At 52.1% G+C, this 22,236-nt stretch overlaps 1 protein-coding gene across 12 annotated transcripts in view; it reads right to left on the reverse strand.

Moving 5' to 3' along the window:
* The window catches only part of Kmt2d (lysine methyltransferase 2D), a 40,491-nt gene extending 21,432 nt beyond the window's left edge, over positions 1-19,059 (reverse strand). For 3 of the 12 annotated variants that reach the window (XM_013079022.3, XM_013079019.3, XM_013079015.3), the window contains exons 1-31: positions 17,854-19,059; positions 13,756-13,841; positions 13,411-13,537; positions 13,035-13,258; positions 12,819-12,928; positions 12,471-12,633; positions 11,968-12,133; positions 11,749-11,863; positions 11,468-11,622; positions 11,130-11,275; positions 9,536-10,993; positions 8,331-9,439; positions 7,751-7,864; positions 7,213-7,323; positions 6,024-6,128; positions 4,710-4,891; positions 4,344-4,508; positions 4,145-4,254; positions 3,999-4,046; positions 3,145-3,366; positions 2,805-2,924; positions 2,603-2,716; positions 2,256-2,386; positions 2,025-2,172; positions 1,786-1,851; positions 1,508-1,618; positions 1,149-1,286; positions 978-1,062; positions 512-753; positions 356-429; positions 101-151 (exon numbers count right to left, since the gene is read on the reverse strand). In XM_013079022.3, the coding sequence (XP_012934476.2) occupies positions 101-151; positions 356-429; positions 512-753; positions 978-1,062; positions 1,149-1,286; positions 1,508-1,618; positions 1,786-1,851; positions 2,025-2,172; positions 2,256-2,386; positions 2,603-2,716; positions 2,805-2,924; positions 3,145-3,366; positions 3,999-4,046; positions 4,145-4,254; positions 4,344-4,508; positions 4,710-4,891; positions 6,024-6,128; positions 7,213-7,323; positions 7,751-7,864; positions 8,331-9,439; positions 9,536-10,993; positions 11,130-11,275; positions 11,468-11,622; positions 11,749-11,863; positions 11,968-12,133; positions 12,471-12,633; positions 12,819-12,928; positions 13,035-13,258; positions 13,411-13,537; positions 13,756-13,804 (6,159 nt within the window). In that variant the 5' untranslated portion in view covers positions 13,805-13,841; positions 17,854-19,059. The remainder of the gene's footprint in view (positions 1-100; positions 152-355; positions 430-511; positions 754-977; positions 1,063-1,148; positions 1,287-1,507; positions 1,619-1,785; positions 1,852-2,024; positions 2,173-2,255; positions 2,387-2,602; positions 2,717-2,804; positions 2,925-3,144; positions 3,367-3,998; positions 4,047-4,144; positions 4,255-4,343; positions 4,509-4,709; positions 4,892-6,023; positions 6,129-7,212; positions 7,324-7,750; positions 7,865-8,330; positions 9,440-9,535; positions 10,994-11,129; positions 11,276-11,467; positions 11,623-11,748; positions 11,864-11,967; positions 12,134-12,470; positions 12,634-12,818; positions 12,929-13,034; positions 13,259-13,410; positions 13,538-13,755; positions 13,842-17,853) is intronic. The other 9 variants (XM_013079023.3, XM_004863040.4, XM_013079020.3 and 6 more) reach the window with 8 other exon arrangements.
* Positions 19,060-22,236: the final 3,177 nt, after the last annotated feature.

A 22,236-nucleotide genomic window follows, 5' to 3' on the forward strand; every position in this document is an offset into this window, starting at 1 on the left:
GGAGACCAGGCACAGAGCAGTCAGGCTGCTGTAGACAGGCCCCTTGTCCCCACCCTGGATGGGCCAACCACTATAGGACACTGATGGATGGCCTACTCACCTTCTGCACCTTGTTGATGCGGTGAGCTGCCCGGTTATCTTTGGCCTTTTGCTGAGGGACATAAGACACAACACAGGGCCTAGCATTCAGTCTCTGCCAGCCTGTCCTCAAAACTTCACTCACATTCCCCACTCAGAAGTTGGTCCCCCTAGCCCAGCTCCTTGAGGAGTAGGGTGTGGGAGATGGGACTGAGTTCAATGTCCCGAAGACACCTCCCTCCACCCTGGTACCCAGGCTGGCCATGCTCTGTCTCACCAGGTAGGGGGCTTTGTCAGCAGCTGGAACCTTTCTCCAGAGCTTCATGATTTGTTTGCAACGGCTAGACCAGTCTGGAGGCAGAGAGACTGAGTCAGAGGAGACTCTACCTGCCAGACTTCCAGGTTGTTTCCCTTGCCCTCATCCCACAGGTACCTGGGTAATCTTGCTTGAGATTAGGAAAGTTAATGTTGGCATAGAGCACAGGTGAGATGGTAGAGAGCTGACCCAACTCCTCGTCCTTCTCCCAGCGCTGCAGGCTCCGCTGGTTATAGGAGAGCCCGTCGCCCTCACCCTCCGTGGTGGGGGTGGTGGGGGTGGAGGGCGTGGTGCCCCCCGAGCCTGTCCAGGGACTGTCTGGCTCACCGGGTTCTGGGCTAAAGAAGCCCCCGCGCTCCCTGGGGCGCAGGGGCAGAGAGTCACAGGGGGCAGGGATGCCAAGCCCCACCCAAAGAGCCTCGGGTCACCGCCCTGCCCAAACAGAGGGCCACCAACAAGGGAGTGGGGCAAGCAGGGAAGTGTCAGTACAGTGACCTATGCATCCAAGGGAGGCAAAGTACAGGCCCTACTGGAAGGAAAGGGTACCAGTGACTACCCACTGAGGTTAAGCATAGATACCAACCTAGAATCTAGGAATGGAGACTGGCAGAGGCCTGGGTAGGAGTCCATTGGGCTGTTGGAAGGGAGATTGCCCAAAGGGAGTCCACCTATAAGAGGGACAGGATCAGAGAAAGCTTGGCCTGGGGCAAGCTTGGCTATGGCAGTCTTCAAACTACTTCCCCCACTGCATCACCTTGGAGAAAGGGCCTCTGCAGCGGTGTACGGTTGCCTTCTAGGCCAGGGGTTCCACAGCCCAGATGCTGCTCTCGTTCAGAACCCAGGACATCCTTGAAGAGCTGTTGCAGGTCCTTGGACTCCATTTTGGGTAGTTCTGTTAGAAAATGATAAAGGACACTGCTGGGAAGACTGAGAGGTACAGGTGACACCACAGGTCTACAAATGTTCATGCCCAGGAAGGGAATAACCTCCTTCCTTGCTCCTCACTACCAGATTTTCCACTAGAGAACCTATACAGAGCAGCCCCACAGGTAGGACCCTCTCCTTTGCCAATGGAGGACCCTTATACATGAAGAAGACCCTTGTAAATCTCACCTTCTGTGGGAATCCTATCTAAGTCAGAGCTAAGCATCCCTTCACCTGGGGTGCCTGGCTTCTCAGGGTCACTGGGCACTGGGGATGCCTTTACACCCCCATCCTCAGGTCCTGCAATTTCCAAAAGAAATCCATCAGCCAAGGCCATGAGGTATGAAGGTACCACACTGGCCACCATGAACCACAATGGGGCATGAAGTTTCCAGTCTCCAAATCTGACAGTGCTCAGTGGCAGAGCAGACTGAAAGAGGTAAAGCTAAGACAGGACACACCCTCACCTGGTGTATCAGCCATCCCCTCCAGGCCACGGGATTCTTCATCTGCAACATCTGGACCATCATCTCCTATAAGCAACAGTCCCCATTCTGGTCAGAGATGGCCTATACCTGAAGCCCCAGCAGGTCTGCAGTTCCACAGACCTAGACCCTTGGCCTACCCTTAATAACTGCAGACTACTCCCTTTGCATCAGACACTCTCGTCAGTTTCTAAGCAAGAGGAAAGTTGGACATCACTAACCCTTCTGTGAGAAGGGGAGCTCCTTCCTTTCTGAGCCTCCATCTCCCCGGGTTTTTGGGGTTCCTAGTCCAAAGCTCGGTCGGCCCATCCCAACTCCAAAAAGGGCTTTCCGGCTCAGGTCCAGCAGCTCCTTCCCGAAGAAGGCTTCCTGAGAAAGGAGTCAGAAGAAACAGCTTCTTGATGCCCTGTAGGCATAAACACCTCCTTCACCTCTCAGAGTCCGAGACTCACCTGCAGGTAAGCAGGGAACATGTCCTCTAGTTTGCTCTTCTTGCGCCCCCGCCGCTGTTGCTTCTTTTTCTCATCCCCATCAGCGAGGCCCTGTTCCATGGAGCCCTCTGCAGGCAGATCAGTAGGCATCACTGTGGACAGAATAGTGTGGGGAGCTATGGGTCTCTGGGATACTGGACATGCTGCCCCCAACTCCACCAGGCAACACTCTGTTACTCTCTTCCCCAAACCAGCTGAGGCTGCCATTCTCATAGCCCTTGCAGTGAGCCCCCGGCCCAGTCCTCCCTGGCACTGCTCTGTGGATGCTGTGATCCCCACCTTCTCCCAGGCCCCATTGGTGCCCTCACCCGTCTCACCCTCGTCGGGCTGCCCATCCCCACTCAACACCTCCGCCTGTGCAGCAGGCCCCTTTTTCACACGTGTATGGGATTTCCGCTGTCGCACCATGAAACCACCAATACCTATGAGGAGGTGGAGCTGAGGATGAGAAGCCACTGGGGACCTGGTGAGCTGTCCCTCACCACCCAGCTCCCCACACGAGGGCCTCACCAGGCCGATAAGGCTTGCGCTTGCGTTTTTTGCTTTCTTCGGTCTCTTCTTTGCCAGGTTCCACATCAGGGCTAGCAGGGCCCTCCAGTTTAATCTCACACTCCATGTGCTCCACTCCACCTGCATGTGGTAACATAAAAGAAAGAATCAGGGGTGTGGGCCCTTTCACCCTTGTCAGCTTGCTGTACAAATTGCCCAGTACCTTGCCTTAAGAGCCACGTGGACAATACCAGCAGTGCTGGAAGGTGACTGAGAGTGGCAACGTAGCCCCCACTCAAATCCCAATTTCCACAGGTGCCAGCCCACTATTTTCCCTCTCCCTGAGATTCCCCAGCCCAACCTTCACCCTTGAGCAGCTCCTCAGTGTCCAGGTCTGCATCCTTCTTGTCATCAGGGCCAAGGGCATCTGAGGGCTCAGATCCCTCCAGTCCTGCCTCGCCTGGGAGGCCCAACCGTCCTCGCCGCTGACGCCGCTTGTGCAGTGGTGACATGGTCAGGTGACGCAGCACAGCCATGCCAGTTTCTGTCAGCCATACTCCCTCAAAGCGAAAGTACTGGGGCTCTGGACAAGGGAGAAGATTGTGTGATGCCAGGATAAGAGGCCCAAGGGAAACCAGAAGTCCAAGTTTCAACCTACATCACCAGATGGGACAAAAGCAGTAACAAAGGAAGTCCAGCTTGGGGTCTGAGGGCCGGGAAAAACAGGCCACCAAGGGATACAGACCTCAGTTCTCCATCAGTGACCCAGGGAATTCAGAAAGGGAATGGCTACTACAGAAGCCTGGCCGTGCTTAGGATTAACCCCAAGTTCACCAAACAGATTCTGACAGGTTCATGGAGGGCTTCTACTTGCAAAATAAGCTGGCACACAGTGCCCCAGATGCCAGGAATACCCATATCATAACGGAGGAGATGGCCCCAGGCTCCTTCGCTGAGAAGAAAGAGTTGTGCTGTCGGACATCTGGCAGTCAAGAGATGATGTTGACTCATGAAAGGCACAGTGTCTAGAAAACTGGAGACCTTGGATCTAGTCATAACTTTGCCACTAACTTACTAGGTGACCTTGGGCAGGTCACTCAACCTCCCTGGATCTTAGTATCCTCCTCTTAAAATGAAGAGATGAAGAAGGGGGTTGGAGGTAGACTACACAATATATCTTATCTGGCTTTGGCATTCAAACTTCTGGTGACTCACCTGGCTCTTTCATCTTCATGGGCACCAATTCTGGAGGGGCAACTGGTGCTGTAGAAAGGATAATCCAGGATGACTTAGGGCACTGTCCAAAAGCAAGGCACACTTACCTTGTCTCCTCCTTGCCCTTCCCAGCACTCTGTACTCACCCACAGGCTTTACCACATAGGGCTGGCAGGAAACACAGTCAAAGCCCTCATCGGCCGCCTGTTCCACATCATCCTCGGTGAAGAGGCTCTCACAGCCAGCATGCATCCACCTGGGAGAATGAAGATGAGATGAGCATGCAGGCAACACCAGGCTGACACAGGGAAGGAGGGCCAATATAAGGAGAAGGGATACTCTCACCGTTCACAGTGGCGGCACTGGATCAGCAAGTCCTCTTCCACATATGGAGAGTGACAGATAGGACAAGTCACCAGGCTAGCACAGGGCCCACAGTGGGTGTAACTATTCTGCCACTCACAGTGGAAGCCAGGGGAGGCAGCCCCACACTGCATACAAGACACACACCTGGTACGAGCAGAAAGACAAATCCTCAGCACCTAACCTTGCCAAAGTACCCAGAGGCACCCCCTCTGAGAGCCAGACAAGCAGCCTGGTCTCCTAAATGCAGCCTGTCACATATTCTACATCACATTCACTTTAACATCTCAGGCCCACATGCCCTATCTCTTCAGGGCCCAGGCTCCTTGGAAGAACAAGTCTCCTTACCACTTGCACTTCCAGCCGCCCTTAGGCACGGTGAGTAGTGGGGGGTCCAGGCAGTATGTGTGGTAGCTAATGTCACAGTCATCACAGAGCAGCAGGCGTGAAGGGTCGGAGGCCTGGCCGCACACCTCACACACGATACATTCCACACAACGCCAGCCCTTCAGCAGCATCACCTTGGTGATCTGGTGCAACAGATAAAATCCTCAGGGTGTGAGGGGGGAAGAAGACTTAAACGGTTAAGGATGGAAGAACCCCAGTGCACAGGCCTGATCTCTACTTGAGCAGAAAAGCTTATACAGAGCACTCTCACCCCCAAAATAGTAGCTCCCAGGAACCTCTACCAACCAGAGAACAGCCTCACTAGCTCTTGCTTTTTTTGGGGGGGGGGGGGGAGGTTTGAGACAGAGTGTCACCATGTAGTTCAGGCTGGCCTTGAATACAATATGTAGCCCAGGCTGGTCTTGAACTCATGGCAATCCTCCTGCCTCAGCCTCCCAAGTGCTGGGATCATAGGTGTGCACCACCACACCCAGCATCACTGCCTTTATACAAAAGTGGAATAGCAACTGTTCACTAGACAAGCCCCAAAGAAGACTGTGGACAGAATTAGGTTGAGCTCCCCTCAGTTTTTCTTGAACATTTAGAACCTGTTACTGATACAAGTTAGTAAATATTAGCAGTGGATTAAATTACAAATTAGTATTATTAAAAACTCTAGGGCCGGGGATTTAGCTCTGTGGTTCTGCTGCCTGCCTCGCAAGCGCAACATCCTGAGTTCGATCCCCGGTACAAAAAAAAAAAAAAACAAACCACTCTAAAACCCTAAATCATGCTTAGGTCAAAAATAGTGTATTCTCTCTGTGGATTATGTACTAATGGTTTTATGTTCTATCTCCAAACTATACCATGTTTTCTACTGATAAAGTTTTCAACATTTATGTGATTGAATTATACCAACAAGTTTTGTTCTACCACAAAGAAACTATAAAGTCTGCCATGTTTTAAGTACTTTTCCTCGAGATAAGTCTGACAGCTACTGCTGACTGATGAACAACTTCCAGGAGCAGTGCCACTTTAAAAGGTAGTGTAGGGCCGGGGATGTAGCTCAGTAGCACAGCACCTGCCTGGCAATCAAGAGGCCCTGAGTTCAATTTCCGATACCAAAAAAAAAAAAAAGAGGTAGTGTGACCAGGACAGAGACATAGGGTAAGAAAGAACTGGAGGACAGGCAAGAGCAGGAAAACAAAATACACAAAAAAGAAAGAAAAAATTGACTCTGTTCCCCATCCTACACCTCTGTGGCCCTGAACTTACCTTGCTGTTAACACAGTAAGGGTGATAGCACTGAGAGCACTGTGAACAAGCCAGGAGATGGCCCTCTGCTCCCCGGCCAAAGCTGCCACATACCACACACATGTCCTGAGGAAACAGAAACTTCAATGTCCAACCAGGTCTCCTCATCTTACCCAGTCCCAGCCAACTACAACACTAATCTGAGACAAGGCCAACAGGAAGTCAGAAGCCCATCCCACAGCAATTCAAACATTTAAAAGGCCTGTTCAGAACATGAGATCTGCTTCTCCTATTCAGCCTACAGGAAATGAGCTTCCCTAGCAGGTCTTGCTCATCCAACAATAACTTGAATTTGTCTGATATAGGTAAAGGTACGAAGAAATTACAGGAAGATAAGATGGGGTAAAGAATGGTTGAAGCCAGGCGTGGTGGTGCATGCCTGTAACCCCACCACTTGGGAGGCTGAGGCAGGAGGATTGTTGCAAGTTTGAGGCCAGCCTGGGCTACATAGTGAGTTCAAGGCCAGCCTGAACTATGTATTGAGACCTTGTCTCAAAAAAACTAAAAAAAAAAAGAATGGTTGAGTGAGAGTCATATATATGACCAAATTCTTTTAGCTTCAAGATTATTCAGATGAGAACATATAAAAGCTCACTAGAGTACAAGCCTCAATAGGGCAGTGACTTCTTTTTTTGGCAATACTGGGGATTTAACCCAGGCCCTTTGCACTAAGCTACATCCCCGGCTCTTTTTATATTTCTATTATAGGTATTTTTATTTATTTTATTTTATATTTTGGTACCAGGGATCAAACTCAGGACCTTGCGCTTGTGAGGCAGGCGGTGGAACCACTGAGCTAAATCCCCAGCCTATAGTTATTTTTATTTTGAGATAAGTTCTTGTTAAGTCACAAAGTTACCTGAGCTAGGCTCAAACTTGAGACACACACACACACACACCCCCACCTCAGTCTCCCAGAGTGCTTGATATTACAGGCATGCACCATCATGCCCACTGGCAAAGACCATTTCTACCTTTCTCACTGCTACACAGAACTGATTCAATCCTGCTAAAGTGTCCCCTTTCTCATTAGCTCGGTATGTCAACTTGGTTCTTGGTTTTCCCCATTACCTTCCAACCAAATTACACACATTCAATATTCAGTATGCCACTCTCAGAGCTGAGGCTGGGACTACCCCAAGTACGGTACCTGCATTAGAACAAATTTGTCTGTGTTGGAGAAGAGAACCACAGTATTTTGCATGGTGTCGTCATCATCTTCTTCCTCTTCCTTACTGGGAGAGCTATCAATATCAGCCACCTTATAAACAGAGAGTTGTGGAAAGTGGGAAAGATGAATATGCCTGAACTAATCTGCTTCTTCCTCTTTGGTATGGGGGAAGGAGTTATGAACCCCTGACTGAGATAAAGGCCTAACCCCAGGACTATGAGACAGAAGAAAACTCCCAACTTCCAAAGTAGGTCTTAGTTCAATGGCAGAGATGTCAGAGAAGCCTGGAGGCCAACCAGACAGGAGCGTAAACTTAGCCAGATAGGTCCTAAGCCAGTGGTGGTGATCCTATGGCACTCATGCCATAGCAGGCTGTTTGTATCATTGAAAGCTCTAAAAGGTTTGCCATCACTGCCCTAGGCTAACAAGCATGCAGGGAACAGGCAGTATTCAAAGGATGTTTAATATTGAAGGGGCCAAGAAAAGCATTCTAGGAGGATAGGAGGCCTCTCCTTACTACCAGAGTCTCAATGGAAGAAGTGGTTGATTTTAGCCGGGCCCGTCCCCTCCCACGTCCTCCATGTGCTCCTCCACGAGGCCGGCGTCTTCCCGGGAAACTACTGCTACGACCCTGGGTGAGGGAAGAGAAGGATTACAAAAGCAGGTCAAGGTCCAGTATGTTAGATCCCCAGGCTTGGAGGGAAAAAAGGAGACGGACAGAGTATGATAGGTTATGAAGTCCAAGAGTCCCACTCAGCACAGGGGAAAAAAGCCAAGCCCCCAAATATCATCAACAAGCAGTGGCACTGAGACCCAGACCCATTCTCCTCTCCAAGAAGAGAGGTTTAGATAGTACAAGGAGAAAAAATAGTGACTTTGAGAGCTACTCAAGTTTCTGGTCCTACTTCCAAGTGACCAAAAACTGGGTAAATCCTTTGTCTCCTCCACGTATCAGTATTCACTTTAGAAAAGTGAAAAGTTGGACTAGAGGATCACTGTCAGTGTGGAATTCAGTAAAGCAAGTGTGAAGGTATCACAACTATACTTCTCACAATCACATAACCTTGACCACATCCAGGGGCTAGACAGCTCCTCACCTGTTTGATTCGGGAACGGGCTGGGGAGCTGCGCCGCCGCCCCTTGTCCCCCTCAGCTTTGCCTCCACTGATAGCTGTCCCAGCATCACACAACAGTGAGTCATCAGTCTCCGGCAGTGAGTCGGTACAGAGCCGCAGGGAGCCCTCATCTCGGACTGGACTAACATCTGTAGATACCCCCAGCTCCATGGACAGAGAGCCGCCCCCCTCGGGGTCAGGAGAGCCCAGCAGGGGCTCTGAACAAGGAAAACTGGCACTGGCATCACCCTGGCTCAGATTAGAGATCTCATTTACAATGTCGGATTTGATGAGAGTGGGTGGTATGGGGGCCACTGGTGCTCGGGGCTCCTCCTGCTCTTCACAGGGTGATCCCTGCTCTGCCTGCTTGCATTCTGGGCCATAGACCTCCATAGGGGTCACAGGAGCCAGCTCCTCTGGGTCAAGGAGCACAGGGGAACCTTTAAATTCACTAGCCAAGCTGCCAGGGGTCTGTCCAGCCTCTGGCTGTGAACCAGGAGCATCAGTCCCATCGAGAGGGGCTATGTCTTCCTCCAAGCCAGAGAAGTCGTCCAGGGCTGGGGCAGGGCTGGGGGCAGGACAAGACAGATCCCCCATAGGGGAGGGGAGAGGGCTGGTGGCACTGGGTTCCAAGGCTGGGCATTCAGGTTCTGGGCCTTTCTCAGTCTCCATCTCATGTGGCTCAGCCTCGTCTGAGACCTCCACTGCCTTCCCCATGGGACTCAATGGGGAGGGAACAGACAGTGGCAGAGCAGGAGGGGAACACTGGGAAGGAGAGGCGCTTGGGGGAGGTAAGGAATGCTGAAGGAGCGGAGAACACTGTGGGGGGAGGGGCTCCATCAAGATGGGAGAAGCAAGTTCCACCGAGGAACCCGGAGATGGGGGAAGGATCATCGGGGGCACAGGCTCAGGGTCAGTGCAGTTAGCTTCTGGAGGAGGGCTGATGGGTGTCTCTAGGATGGGGGCAGCCAGTGGCGACTCAGGGTCACTGTCCCCTTTGGCACCAAAGGGGTACTCTAACTCCCCCAGAGGAGACAGAGATGGCGGGGCCGCGGCTGGGATAATGGGTGAGAGTGGAGGAGGAAGAGGATCTGAGAGGGAGAGAAAAAAAAAAGGGGCTCTTAGATTACATGTACCATAAAGAGTTAAGATTGCCCCAGGGAAAGGAGGCACCAATATCCCCTTACCTGGTGGCATCAGCTGAGGTGACAAGGACGGCTCTCCTGATGGAGACAACGGCAGCTCCTCAGGTAGAGGAGATAGAGGTGGTTCCCCAGGCTCAGACAGGGCCGGCTCTCCAAGCAAAGGGGATAAGGGTGGCTCCCCAGGTTGGGGGAACAAGGGCAACTCCTCAGATGGAGGGCACTGGCCTGGCGCCTCAGGAGGCTCTTCAGGCTGAAGGGACCCACACGGTAACTCAGGCCGGGGGAACAGGCATGGTTCCTCAGGCATGGGGGACAAGTGGGGCTCTTTAGCCTGAGGGGACAGGTGTAATTCCTCAGGTTGAGGGGACAAGTGAAGTTCCTCAGGCTGGGGGGACAAGTGTGGTTCCTCAGGCACAGGGGACAGGCGTGGCTCCTCAGGCTGAGAGGACAGACTTGGCTTCTCAAGCGCAGAGGACAGGCATGGCTCCTCAGGCCCCGAAGACAGGTGCAGCTCCTCAGGCTGGGGGCAGAGTTGAGGCTCCTCAGGCTGGGGGGACAGGCGTGGCTCCTCAGGCTGGGGGCAGAGTCTCAGCTCTTCAGGCAGTGGTGACAGGGGTGACTCCTCCAGCGGTAGGGACATGAGCGAGTCCTCTGGTGGTGGTGAAGCACGTGAGTCTTCAGATGGTGCGGATGTGGGGGAGTCCTCAGGTGGTGGGGACAGGCGCGAAGCTTCAGGTGGAGGTGATGTGGGAGATTCCTCAGGGGGTGGAGACAGAGGAGATTCCTCAGGGGGTGGAGGCAGACGTGACACCTCAGGTGGGGGGGACGTAGGCGAGTCTTCGGGCAGTGGGGACATGGGTGAGTCTTCAGGGGGTGGGGACAGGCGTGAGGCCTCAGGAGGTGGGGACAAGGGAGAGTCCTCAGGTGGAGGGGACAGAGGAGACTCTTCAAATGGTGGGAACAGACGAGACGCCTCAGGTGGTGGAGACATGGGCGACTCTTCAGGTGGAGGGGACATGGGCGACTCTTCAGGTGGCGGGGACACGCGAGATGCTTCAGGTGGTGGAGAAGTGGGCAATTCCTCAGGAGGAGGAGACAGGGGAGACTCTTCAAATGGTGGAGACAGGGGTGATGCCTCTGGTGGTGGGGACAGGGGCGTCTCAAGTGCAGGAGATGCAGGCAACCCTTCCGGTGGAGAGAAGGACGACTCCTCCAGTGGAGAAAAAGGTGATGATTCGGGTGGGGGAGACAGAGGAGACGCCTCAGGTGGTGGAGAGAGGGGTGACTCTTCAGGCATCGGGGACAAGCATGATTCCTCAGGCGGTGGGGATGCAGGTGACTCCTCAGGTGGCGGGGACAGGCGTGAGGCCTCGGGTGGTGGGGATGTGGGTGACTCCTCAGGTGGTGGGGACAGGGGCGACTCCTCAGGTAGGGGTAGCAGTGGCATTTCCTCATTTAGTGGGGCCTCCGACTGGGGCTCAGCTTGGGCCCCTGCTCTCCCTGCAGACACAACATACTATATTCCTACCTAGCTCAGATCTACTCCGCAGAAAGTGCAGGACTGAGGCAAAGCAAAGCTGTCTCTTGCCAGAGAATAAAAAAGGATTAACTTCACAGACCCTCAAACCCTACTCACCTAGTGGTTTGGCTTCACATTGCAGGGGCCCCAGTTCCTTGGGTTGCATAGAGGTCACGTGCCCACCCTTTGGCTGCCCTTGGCATGCAACGTACAGACCATCAGGCCCATCAGTGGGGATATCGCCAGGCTCTGGGGGTGAAAATCTGCAGAGGGTACAGGGGAGCAGGCACTGTGGCTCTCATCAGTAAACAACAACTAGATAGAAAGTAAGTAACCTGGGGTGAGCCATGAATACTTCGGATTCTACTGCCCACCTTAGAGCTCTCCTCTAAAAGTCCCTGCCAATCTCAGTCCTTCTGACCCCCATTTGTATCTCAACCAGTCACACTACTTACTTGCTACACACAGAGGGATGCTCAGCAACAGAACTGACAGGCTGACCTTCCTGGGCTTTGTGGCAGCGGTGACAGAGCGAGTAGTTCTCAAACCACTCAGAGTTGGGATTCAGCTCTGATGAGCCTGCCCCACAGGCCCGGCATACCCGGCATGCCTAGTAGAAAGAAGTGGGCAAAACAGGCATTGATCAGACCAACAGCAGAGACTGGAGGACAATACAGGACTGGTAAATGCAGGGAAACTCAAGGTGCTATATGAGGCAGAATCAAGAGACACTCACCTTACACTTCCAGGAGTGAGCAGGCAGTTCCTCCATGGGTGGTTTTAAGCAGAAGGTATGATACCCTTTGTCACATGTCTCACAGACCAACATCTTAGAGTCATTCCCAGGTTTCCTACAGAGCACACAGTACATTACAGGGTCCTTGTTCCCCCACCCCCATTTTCAACCCTAACCTGTACTTCACCTAAGGCTTCCCTCCTGCCCTCTTATTCTTACCTGCAGGCTTGGCACACTTTGCATTCAGGGCACTGCCAGCCAGCACGCTTGCGGGCAGTCAGAGCAGTGTCCAAGCAGGCCCCATGATAGTGATGCCCACAGCTGGTACAGAAGAATAAATCATGCAACTCCCCTGGCCCCTCACATACTGCACAGCGAGCCTCCTCTGCAGTGGGAAGGGAAAGACAGCACAGATTAGCTACGGATTTCTTCTGGCACAACTAGGCACAGTACCATATACATAACAGGTATTCCATGGACACAGAATGAACAAATAGCTACTGCGTGCCTCTCCAGTATATGCCAGGTACTCTTCTAGGCGCCACACACACCATGGAAAATGAGACAGGAAAGGCCCTGCACTCACAAAGTTCACATCTAATTTAGCGGGCCAGACTGACAGGATACAATTATAGATTTTGACAAGGGCTCTGCAGAGTACCAAATTTCAAGGCACACTTGGCCTCTCATTTGCCCTATGTCTAAAGGATAGGACTTCGCACCCAGATGTGCAGCTCCCTCACTGTGCTCCGGGCATAGCAGCTGCAGTGTTTTCATGGATAAGAAGGAACCGCTGGCAGTCGCGCAGGGGAAATGGTAAAGCCGTGGACATCCGGGTGAGCGGCAAGGGATGGAGGCACCGAGCCTGGTGCAGTGGGAGCAGCGCTGCCAAAGATGGAGACAAAGCCTCAATGCCAGCCAGGTTTTTCCAGAGAAACAGTTTAGGCTCTGCCCTGGAATGCCCACTGTTTTTCTCATCCTACCCTGGCTCTCAGAAGCCCACCAGCCCTGCCCATCCTCAGCAAGCCCAGCCCTGCCTTCACCTACACAATCCCCTGGCCTTGGCCTACCTGTGAGATCCCTGAGAAGATGGCCTTGTCCACACCAAATAGTTCTGGGCCATCCTGTCCCCACACACCTGCTGACCATGCAGCACACCAATAGTGTGCCCAGCAGGACCCTTTTCAGGTGGGAAGAGGAAATAGAGCGCAGTTAACAAGGTGACAGCCAGCTCAGGATGACCCAGCCCCTCCCTACCTTGTTTCCTCCCACTTCCTGCCACTTACCTCCAGGTTCTCCTAGGTGGGCAGGTGTAAGGCCCTCAGGGAAACCAATTTGTGACAGGTCCTCACTGGGCAGCACTGCCTCATTGGCCCCTGCATTCCCGCCAGGGGCCACCACTGGAGACTGAGGCCAATCAAATGGCAACTCAAAGCGCCGTAGTTCCCGTTGCCCGTGCAAACTGGGCTCCCCGCAGTTACAGAGAGCACAACGCCGCACTGGAGCCCCACTGTGGACACACAAGCATCAGCACTGCGCCAGAACCTGCCAACCCTATGACTTGGCACATCCACACTTCTAAATCCTCTTCCTTAAAGCCCTAGACTCTCAAATCAAATCCTCACATGCCCGTACGTCCCCATTATCTTTCAAGTAAGTTACCTGCAGTCCCGGGGAGGCTCCTGAAGCCTGGTACTCCCAGAACTGGGGTCAGAGACCTCCCCCACATGTGGATTGGGAAGGTCTGGCTCAGGAGCTCCTGGATCCTCAGAGGCCGTAGGTCCATCGGCTGAATGAACAGAGACGCATGTGTCAGCCTGATTTACTACTAAGTCCATGTACCAGACTGATGAGATTATCCAAAGCTCTTTATCTCAAAAAACAAAATTCTTCACTTAACTATCTATTACACAGACTTAGCTCACATCCTTGTACCAGGACCAGAAATAAAAGGTTGCCCATGAAGAGCCAAAAGCCATCAGCAAACACAGAATCAGTCCTACTTACCTGCCGGTTCTGAATCTTTATCCTCACCAGGCTGCTTCTGGCTGTCCATCCCTCTCTCCGACTGGGCAGGGCCCTCTCGGGGAGACCTGTTGGTACCAAGAGATATCTGTGGGTCCAATGTTTCCCCAATAAGGTCTTTTCCCAGAATCCTAGGAAAAGTCAGCCAATACTATCAGACCCTACAGACATCAGAGCCAAGCCTTACCTACAAACTCCCAACTAATGGCAAAGAAAGTTATTTTCCGTAATCCTTATCCCATTGCCTAGTTCTTCACCAGATAAACACATAGTCTCTTCTCCCACTCTGGATTCTCAGGGAACCTACTTCACTTCCTCACTTCTAGCCTCCATAACTGTTCCTAGGGCAACAGAATCCAACTAAGATGTACTTCCACTTTACATCTAGTACTACCCTTTGCCTGATCTCTGAGCCCCTGGTTTCTGATGGGACCTATTGCCTGTCCTGGATGTTTCCTCAGCTAACATCCTACAGGCCTGTCAGACCCAACTCAGAAGTAATCATGACCCAGGAAATCTGAGTGCAGACAAAAAATCCTCTCCCTGAAGTAGAGTCCTAGGGTCTTGAAAAAAAACAACACACTACTGGAACTAAAGACTAACTATGGATGGATCTCCCCAAATCCCACTAGTTTCAACTAGGACATCTCAATCACAACAGAAGAAATCCCAATTTCCACCCAAATGTCCTCATTTAGAGCTCAGGCCTACCCCTGGCCCAGACTCTAAATCAGCCCTGGTTCTCACTCAGCCTGAAGGCCTCAGGTCGTTGCCCCTAGCAACGCCAACTGCCCTTCCTCTCTGAAGTCCCTAGTAGTTAACAGAAGTGGGCCTTAAAAGTTACTGAGCATGTGTAGCCAGGCCTGAGGCTAAGCATGCTGGGAGTTGTAGTCTCAGGAAGCACACTGCCACTTGGAGGAGGTCTAAATGGGGCAGGACATAGCAGAGCAGCTTCCTTCCTCTTCCGTCAAGCAGGGTTTCCACACACATGGGCGGGGGGCGGGGGGGGGGGGAATAACGGTCCCCTGTCCCCCTTCTAAGACATGCCAGCCTGTACCAGAGTCAAATGAAACACTCTAAAGTTATACCTTAAAAAAAGTTGAGCCTTATACCCTTGAATATATTTCACTTGATCTCCGAGGCATATAAGCATTGTACAAAAACAGAAAAGAATAAAGAACAAGAATAATTATAGAAATAAAGAATAGGAAGGGAAACATAAGAAGAAAAGTGATAAGAATAGGTACCAGCAGCTGTTAGTGAAAAGGGTAGACCCTTCTCTTAATCAGAAAAAGAAAGTACATAATGTTTCTAATATATAGTGATAGAGTGATGGTGGGGTGGTGGAAATCCCTAAGAACTGAAAATAATAAAAGCTTGAGAAATTTATCTCCCACATTTTCCGCTCCTCTTAACAACAGTGTCCACAGCAACTTTAGTAAGAACAACCTTATTAAATAGGGAACATTAAAGCATCACTAGATACCCATCACTACCATTCCCAAGCCATCTCTCTTATCAAACCCTGCCACATAACCACATCTAAAAAGAAAGCAGGGTAGGTCATCTGGCCAGCTCACAGCAAAGCTGCTCTAGAACTCTGAGAGGCCTTTAGAAACTACCTATAGGAAGTAGAGCTGGAAGTCAGAGCAATAGCCAGAGCCCTCTTATTTGGTCATCCAAAGCCTGACCACACCCAGAAGGTCCAAAGGGGCCTTAGAGTTTTCTAAATGTTGCATCTTGATGTATCTTAACTACCACATGCCCCCAAAGATCCTCTACTAGCTCTGTTCTCAAAGTTGAGGCCAAAGGAGTCACAAACAGCAAGAAATAAAAAGCAACAGTGATAATACAATGGGTAGGAGAACCGCCTCACACAAGGCCAGAGGGACAAATTCCTCTGCCCTCCCCCGACCATAGTCCTCTCAGGCTGGTAAAACTGGCAATGCCCAAGAAGGTACAGAAACCATCATCATCCAGCCTTGGGGAACAGAGTACCAATAGCCACCAGTCAGAGCCCCATTCATGGGGCCACAGAAGATGAGAGATTAAGAAGCAAGGAAGTGTCCTCCAAGCTGTACCAAAAAATAATCTAGGGGCACCTCCAAGAAGCCTGAACCTCAGTCCCCTACTTCCCACCCCTGCAGTTCAGCATCTGCATTCCAATGCTGAGTACCACTGTTAAGCCCTTGAATGCATCTAAACAAGTAAAGGCAGAAGTTAAGGGTGCTCCCCCACACACCGGTCTCACCATTCACAGCCAGTACACACAGATACACATATATACCAGTGGATTTTCCTTGGATCTGAACTGGGCTACTGCCTGACCGGGTTCCTTCTGATCCAGGGAGTAAAACTGTGCTGACAACCCTTAGTTCTACACGAAAGAGGTCCAAAATAGCAGGAAAGAAGGCAGGGATTTATGCCAACCCACTCTCCTCCCTGAATTCATTCCACACCAACTGTTTTTACTCCCATTTTCCCAGCCAAGGGGGAAATGGAGGCTTGGACAGGTGAAAGGCTAAAGTAGGCCCTTGAGTGAACAGCTCTTCAATGGGATTCAGGACTTCCTGGTTCCCAGCCTGAGAATCAAACCACACCTCTCTCCACCCCCAGCTTGGGTCAGCCCTACAGGAAGGATCCAAATGGCAACAATGCCCTGCAGACCCTCCACACTATCCTTAGGTCTTCCTAGGGGCAGCCACATCTAACAAGGTGCAATCCCACCTAAGGAAGTTGTTTGGGAACAGACAAGAGGGACCCTCCACAGAAGGAAAGAGCAGAGTACAGTTGACAGCTCACCTCACTCCACCACCTCTGTGCCACCTCTCACCTTCCAGAAATCTTTCAAGGGCAAACCCCCCAACTTTTCCATTTCCAAGACCAGACTCAAGGAGATCTAGCACATGTATGTTGGAGGGGCTGGGGTGAGGGAGCAAAATGCACCAGCCAAATCCCTGCTGGGCAGCATGACAGGTGTGAAGGGGGCTGTCCCAGCCCAGGGCCCAGAGGCTGAGACTTGAGGCTCATGCACGCACATACACACCCCTTCTCCCCAGCACCTCCTGCCAGGGCTGGACTGCCAGCAGAAAAGAGCGGGGATCAAGTCTTTTCTCCACCAAAGAAGTACAGCCCACCCTACTCTGCAGGGCTGGTACAGGATCAGAGAACCAGTTAACACTCCTCGACCAGGAAAGTTAGGTCTGGGAGGTGCCTCCAGGATTGGCCACGGACTCATGGGCAGCCAGATCTCCACACCAACCCCAGAGAGCGGGAGACAAAAGCCATTTTTTGCAGGCCACATTCGCGGGGAACAAATCTCAACGGCCTCCTCTATAATCCCCTGGAGATTATGTCCATCCCGAGAGGAGGGGAGGCAAGGCAGGCTAAGACAGCACTAGGCCTCACCAGGGTCACTTTGGCAACCAGGGGTAGTTTAAAGTTGAACTGCAGGGCCAGAGCTGCCCCCCAGCCCCGCCTCCTTCTTGCCCAGCCACCCCCTTGATCACCCTAGTCAATTTCCACAACCCCTCTCCTTTGCTCAGAGAAAGGCAGCCTGGTGAAAGATCTAGGGTTCCTTGATTTTCCCAGACGCCACTCTGAGTGTCTGCCCGGGGTAGAAATAACCTTAAAGTCCAACCTGGCAGTAAGTCCGACCTGGCAGTAGCAACCTCCCCCTCATCCCAACTTGTTCTGTCCCAAAGGCCCACAGGAACCCTGGGGGAAGCAGCAGCCGCCTAGGATTGGCGCTGGCCTGAGGGCCTGGGTCCTACTTTAGTTGAACTCCCCTCAACTCAAAAATAAACAAGCAGGGAGGCTATCTGGATAGGTTCCCCAACTCCCGTGGTTCCCTGAACCCCTAGTCTTTAAAGAGGCACACCCCAGGACACCAGGGCTCTGGTCGGCTCTGGTCTGCCCTGGCAACTGGCTCAGGTTCCCTTGACAGACCCTGCCAAAGGAACCTTCCTCAGCTCTGGCACCCCCTTCTCCAACTAAAGGCCAGCACTGGCCAAGATAGTCCATCTGGCTGGGCCCCCAGTCCAACCCTTTCTTGGCCCTGGCCGGGCGGACTTCACTCACCTCTTCACAGGGCGATCCAGAAATCCTCATCCGAGAACATGGCCAGAGCCCGGGCCGCTCCCCGACCTCCAACCGCCAGAGCGATCACAGCCGCCCCCCGCACGGGGGGGCTTAGGGGGGCCAAGAACGGTAAATCCAGGTCGGAGTGGCCACCCTCCCCCCACACGAAAAAAAGCAAGAAGCCAAAGGGAGGTTCTCTGCCTCAGGTTCCAGCAGTTTAGGTTTCCATGGACAGCCCCAGGGCGGTGAATCCCGAGCGGACACAAAGAGAGCACCGGTGGCTTTGATCTTCGGTGAGCAGGCTCCGCATCCGCGTCGCCGGGCGGCCTCTGAGTCCTAGGGCCCGGCCAGCGCCCCGGCCGCCCGCGCCGGGCTCGGGCGGAACGTCGAGGCTCTCCAGATGGAACGTCGAGGCACCTCCCCAGCAGCCCGGAAGGAATGCCGCGCCGCCCCGCGCCGGGCCCGGATGGAACGTGAGCCCCTCACGGCAGCGCCGAGCCCCTCTCCCCGCCCGGCCGGCGCCCTGGGGCCGCGCGAGCTACGGTGAAGCGGGGCCGGCGGGGCCGCGGGGCTGAACCTGACACACACCCAGCGCCGGGCTCCTCGACCCCAAGCGCTCGCCCCCGGCGGCTTCGAGCCCCCCACCTTCTGCTCCCCCCGGGGAAGGGAGGAGGGTAGGTGGGCGAGGAAGAGGAAGGGGCGGGCGGTGCGAGCCCTCTGCCCGCTCCCTCCGGCCGCTCCAGGCCCTGCGCTCGCCTCCCTTCCCCTCTGGCCTGGGAAGCTGCCCCGCCCCCGGCCTGGCTGGCTCCGGTCGACGGCAGCCCCTAGACCCCCGGCTGGCTGTGATCTCGAGGGGCCTAGAGGTGCATGGCCCAGCCCCGGCTCCCGGCGCCGGGGGTCAGGAAACTGAGCGGAAAGTGGGGAACGAGGCAGCCATTTGCAACCGGAGAGGAAAGTAGTGCAGCGCGGCGCCGCTCCGCCTCCCCCCCTCCGCCTCCTGTTCGGCCGGCAGGGTGGTTCCTGCGAAGAGGCTATTTTCAGGCCCGAGATCTGGGCAGCGGTCTTGGAGACTTGTGAAGCCTCCGGAGCGAGATCTGGGGGCAGGCCTTTTGCTCGGGGAACCCCACTCGAGAAGGGTAGAAAGGAGAAGATGCGGTCCTATTTTGTGTTGGAGCGGGGCGGCGGAGGGATACAGCCCTCTAGGAGGAAAGGCTGTGACTTTGCAGTTCTACGCACACGCTGGAGGATCCCTCCGCCTCAGGTTAACCCCGACTGCGCCGGGCCGGCACCCGGGCAGACACGTGGGAATGGAGCCCCCCTCCTTTTCGCCCGGACCCTGGAACTGCTTTCTTTACCTCCTGGGCGTTGAAGCTAGGGTTCTGGCCACTTTCTAGTTCCGTTGCCTTGTAGTCATCGGTCCCTGAAACTCCTGCTGCCCCCTTGCCTTGGCCAGGGGCAATCTTTCCCGGGAGGGGGATGGAAGAAGAGGTAGGAGATTGGCCGCTGCTCTGCATCCTGGGAACTGGAGTCCGCAAATGGAGAAAGTGAGGCACGGCGCCTGGTGCTGCAGAGGGTGGTTTCTTGTTGGGGGGCCGGAAGAACTGTACAAGTCCCTAGTTTTCTGACACTCGGACCCCCTCGTGAGAAAGGACTGTCGGTGCCCTCACAATCACCAACACACATCACCTCCCCATCAAAACATTAATATAGAGCTCCCCTTAGGGAACCTCTTCAGGGTGTCCCCACCCCCATCTTTAGTCTTTCCAAATCTCCAAGGGCTGCCCCCCACCTTTTTTTTTTAGTAAGCTAAGGTAACCTCGCTACCACCTGGCCGAAATATTGTTGCTCGGGACAAGATGGACAAGATCGCAGGACACACTCCAGGCAGGCACCCTCATCCAAGTCTGGATGAGAGAACACATTGGAATGCATTTTCTGCTTGAGCTATACGTACACTTGAGGTAGGCAAGAGGAGACAAACTATGGGATAGATACTTTATATCTTAGTTACTCCTAACCACATGATGAGTTACATAGAATTATCTCCATATTACAGATGAAAAGACTGAGGCTAAAATAGATAAAATTGCCCAAGGAATCACATTGTGAGAACTTGTGCCATGATTTAAACCAAAAGCCAGTTTTTCCTAGAATAAAAAAAAACTTTTTTTAAAAGAAAGAGATGGGAAAAGAGGCAGGCAAATTAGGCCCAGAGCTATCCAACGGAACTTTCTGCAGTGATGCAAATGTACTCTGCCTACACGGTCCAATTTGACACTCATAACCACATGTAACTATTGAGCACTTTGAAATGTAGGTAGTGTAAATGAAGAACTAACTTTACTTAATTAGCTATATGTAACTTGTGACTTCCATATTGGACAGTGCAGAGAGACCTGGCCTTGGTCATAGAAGAGATCAGGCCCTCCGCTATACACATATTAGCATCATGTTCTTTAATCTGACCATTCAAGTCCATTTCTGAGAAAACCAACAAAAAAACTTCAGCAGTGACTCTGCACCTGTCCCTACTGTAGTAGAATAAGTTAACAAAGAGACAAGTTGGAAAATGGAAGGCACCTCCCTACAGTCTGTACCAGAGGCAGGGAAAGGCAGACTCTCACCAGGACCTCCAATAAGACAGCTACCATTTTTAAGGGCTTATGTAGAATATAGAATGCTAAACATTACATCATCTCACTTAATCCTCACCTCCACCCTCTGAAGCAGATTTAACATTTCACGAATGAAACCGAGGCTCAGAGAGATTGCCCAAGTGACTGTATTTATGGAGAAGCCATTAACCAGCTATAATCACTTGATTGTATCCAGGCCTCGAGATTATTTGTTGATAAATGTCTGGAAAACATCAGATGTTTATAAGTTTATCCCAGACCTGATGGATATGGCAGTGGTAGGTCCCTGGAATGATTCTCCTGGTCAGATATACAAAAAGACCTAATTGTAATAAGAGGAGATTGTGACCAGCCTGAAGAACCTCTTACACCACTGAGATTGCTCTGCAGGGTATGTTTTTCCAGCAGCGCTTCTTCTTTTTTAGATTCTGGATCAGAGAAAGAAAAGCAGCTGGTTTTTGAAAATCAGATGACAAACCATCACCTCTAACTATATGCCTAGAGCGAGATACTAACATCAGGACTAAGAATCACACCTAGAGGGCTGGGGTTGTAGCTCAGCAGCCCCGCACCTGCCTGGCAAGCACAAGGTCCTGAGTTCAATCTCTGGTACCAAAAAAAAAAAAAAAAAAAAAAAAAAATCACACCTAGATTCTGTCTATCTTCCTCAAATAAGCGTATTAACAGGGTACTTCAGCCTCCTTCAATTAGCAGGAGAGGTCTTTGTTCTCACTGTGAGGATGACACCATATCATCACTCAGGTAACTCTCAGGTAACAATTTCTTGGAGAAGAATTGGGCCAGTTAGGCTCTTAGGCTCTCAGGCTAGGAGTAATAGGGAATCAAGAAAAGTAGAAGCCAAAAGACCCAAACCAAAAAAAAAAAGACCCAAACCTTTCTAGCTGAAATATTCATTTCCTTTTGAGGTCGCAAATCAGAGAGAAAGGGTAGAAACCAATAACCTTTTAACACTTAAAAAAAAAGTGCACTATTCCAAAAGTCTGAAAGATTACTGAATATATGAATCTCATTATTATGAGATTAGGAATATGAGGGGCAGATGGACTGATATGCACTAGGGGCATTATTTCTTTGCAACTTTCTTGAGGAATCAAAATCTTCACAACACTTTTAGTTTCTGCCTTTATTTTTCTTCCTGACTTTTTTTCTTTTTTTGAGGCCCAGGTTGGCCTCGAACTATGGCGATCCTCCTGCCTCTGCCTCCCGAGTGCTGGGATTACAGACCTGTGCCACCATGCCTGGCCCATCCTGATTTTATTTTTTGAGACAGGATTTCACTAAGTAGCTCAGGCTGGCCTTAAACTCTCCATTCTCCTGTCTCAGTCTCTCAAGTGCTGGGATTACAGACATGCACCACCACACCCAACTCTCCTTGGGAGTGAAGGGCTTCCTTCCTCCTCCCCAAATCCTACCCACTGAGTTGCAGCAGATGCCAAGGTTCAAGGACAGCTAGGTCAGCATGTGGCAGCTGGCCACTAGAGGGTGGTGTTTCTGCAGTTAAAAGATCAAACTTGGATGGGTGGGGCAGCCAACAAACCGTACAGTATAGGGAGAACCCAACAGAATAGGAAGGTGAGAAAAGCAACCAGTAAGTCTTAGAGTATTGGTCCTTAATAAATAAGGAATAGGAATGAGATAGGAGGAAAGATCCCCACCAAATACCACAGCCATTACTCCTTGGAAAAGAAGATACAATATTGCCCAGGCTCTCCTAGGTACAAAGAAA

Source organism: Heterocephalus glaber, unplaced genomic scaffold (assembly GCF_053883595.1).
Source record: "Heterocephalus glaber isolate CG9 unplaced genomic scaffold, H.glaber_assembly_v1.0 deba00001733, whole genome shotgun sequence".
Lineage (NCBI taxonomy): Eukaryota > Metazoa > Chordata > Mammalia > Rodentia > Bathyergidae > Heterocephalus > Heterocephalus glaber.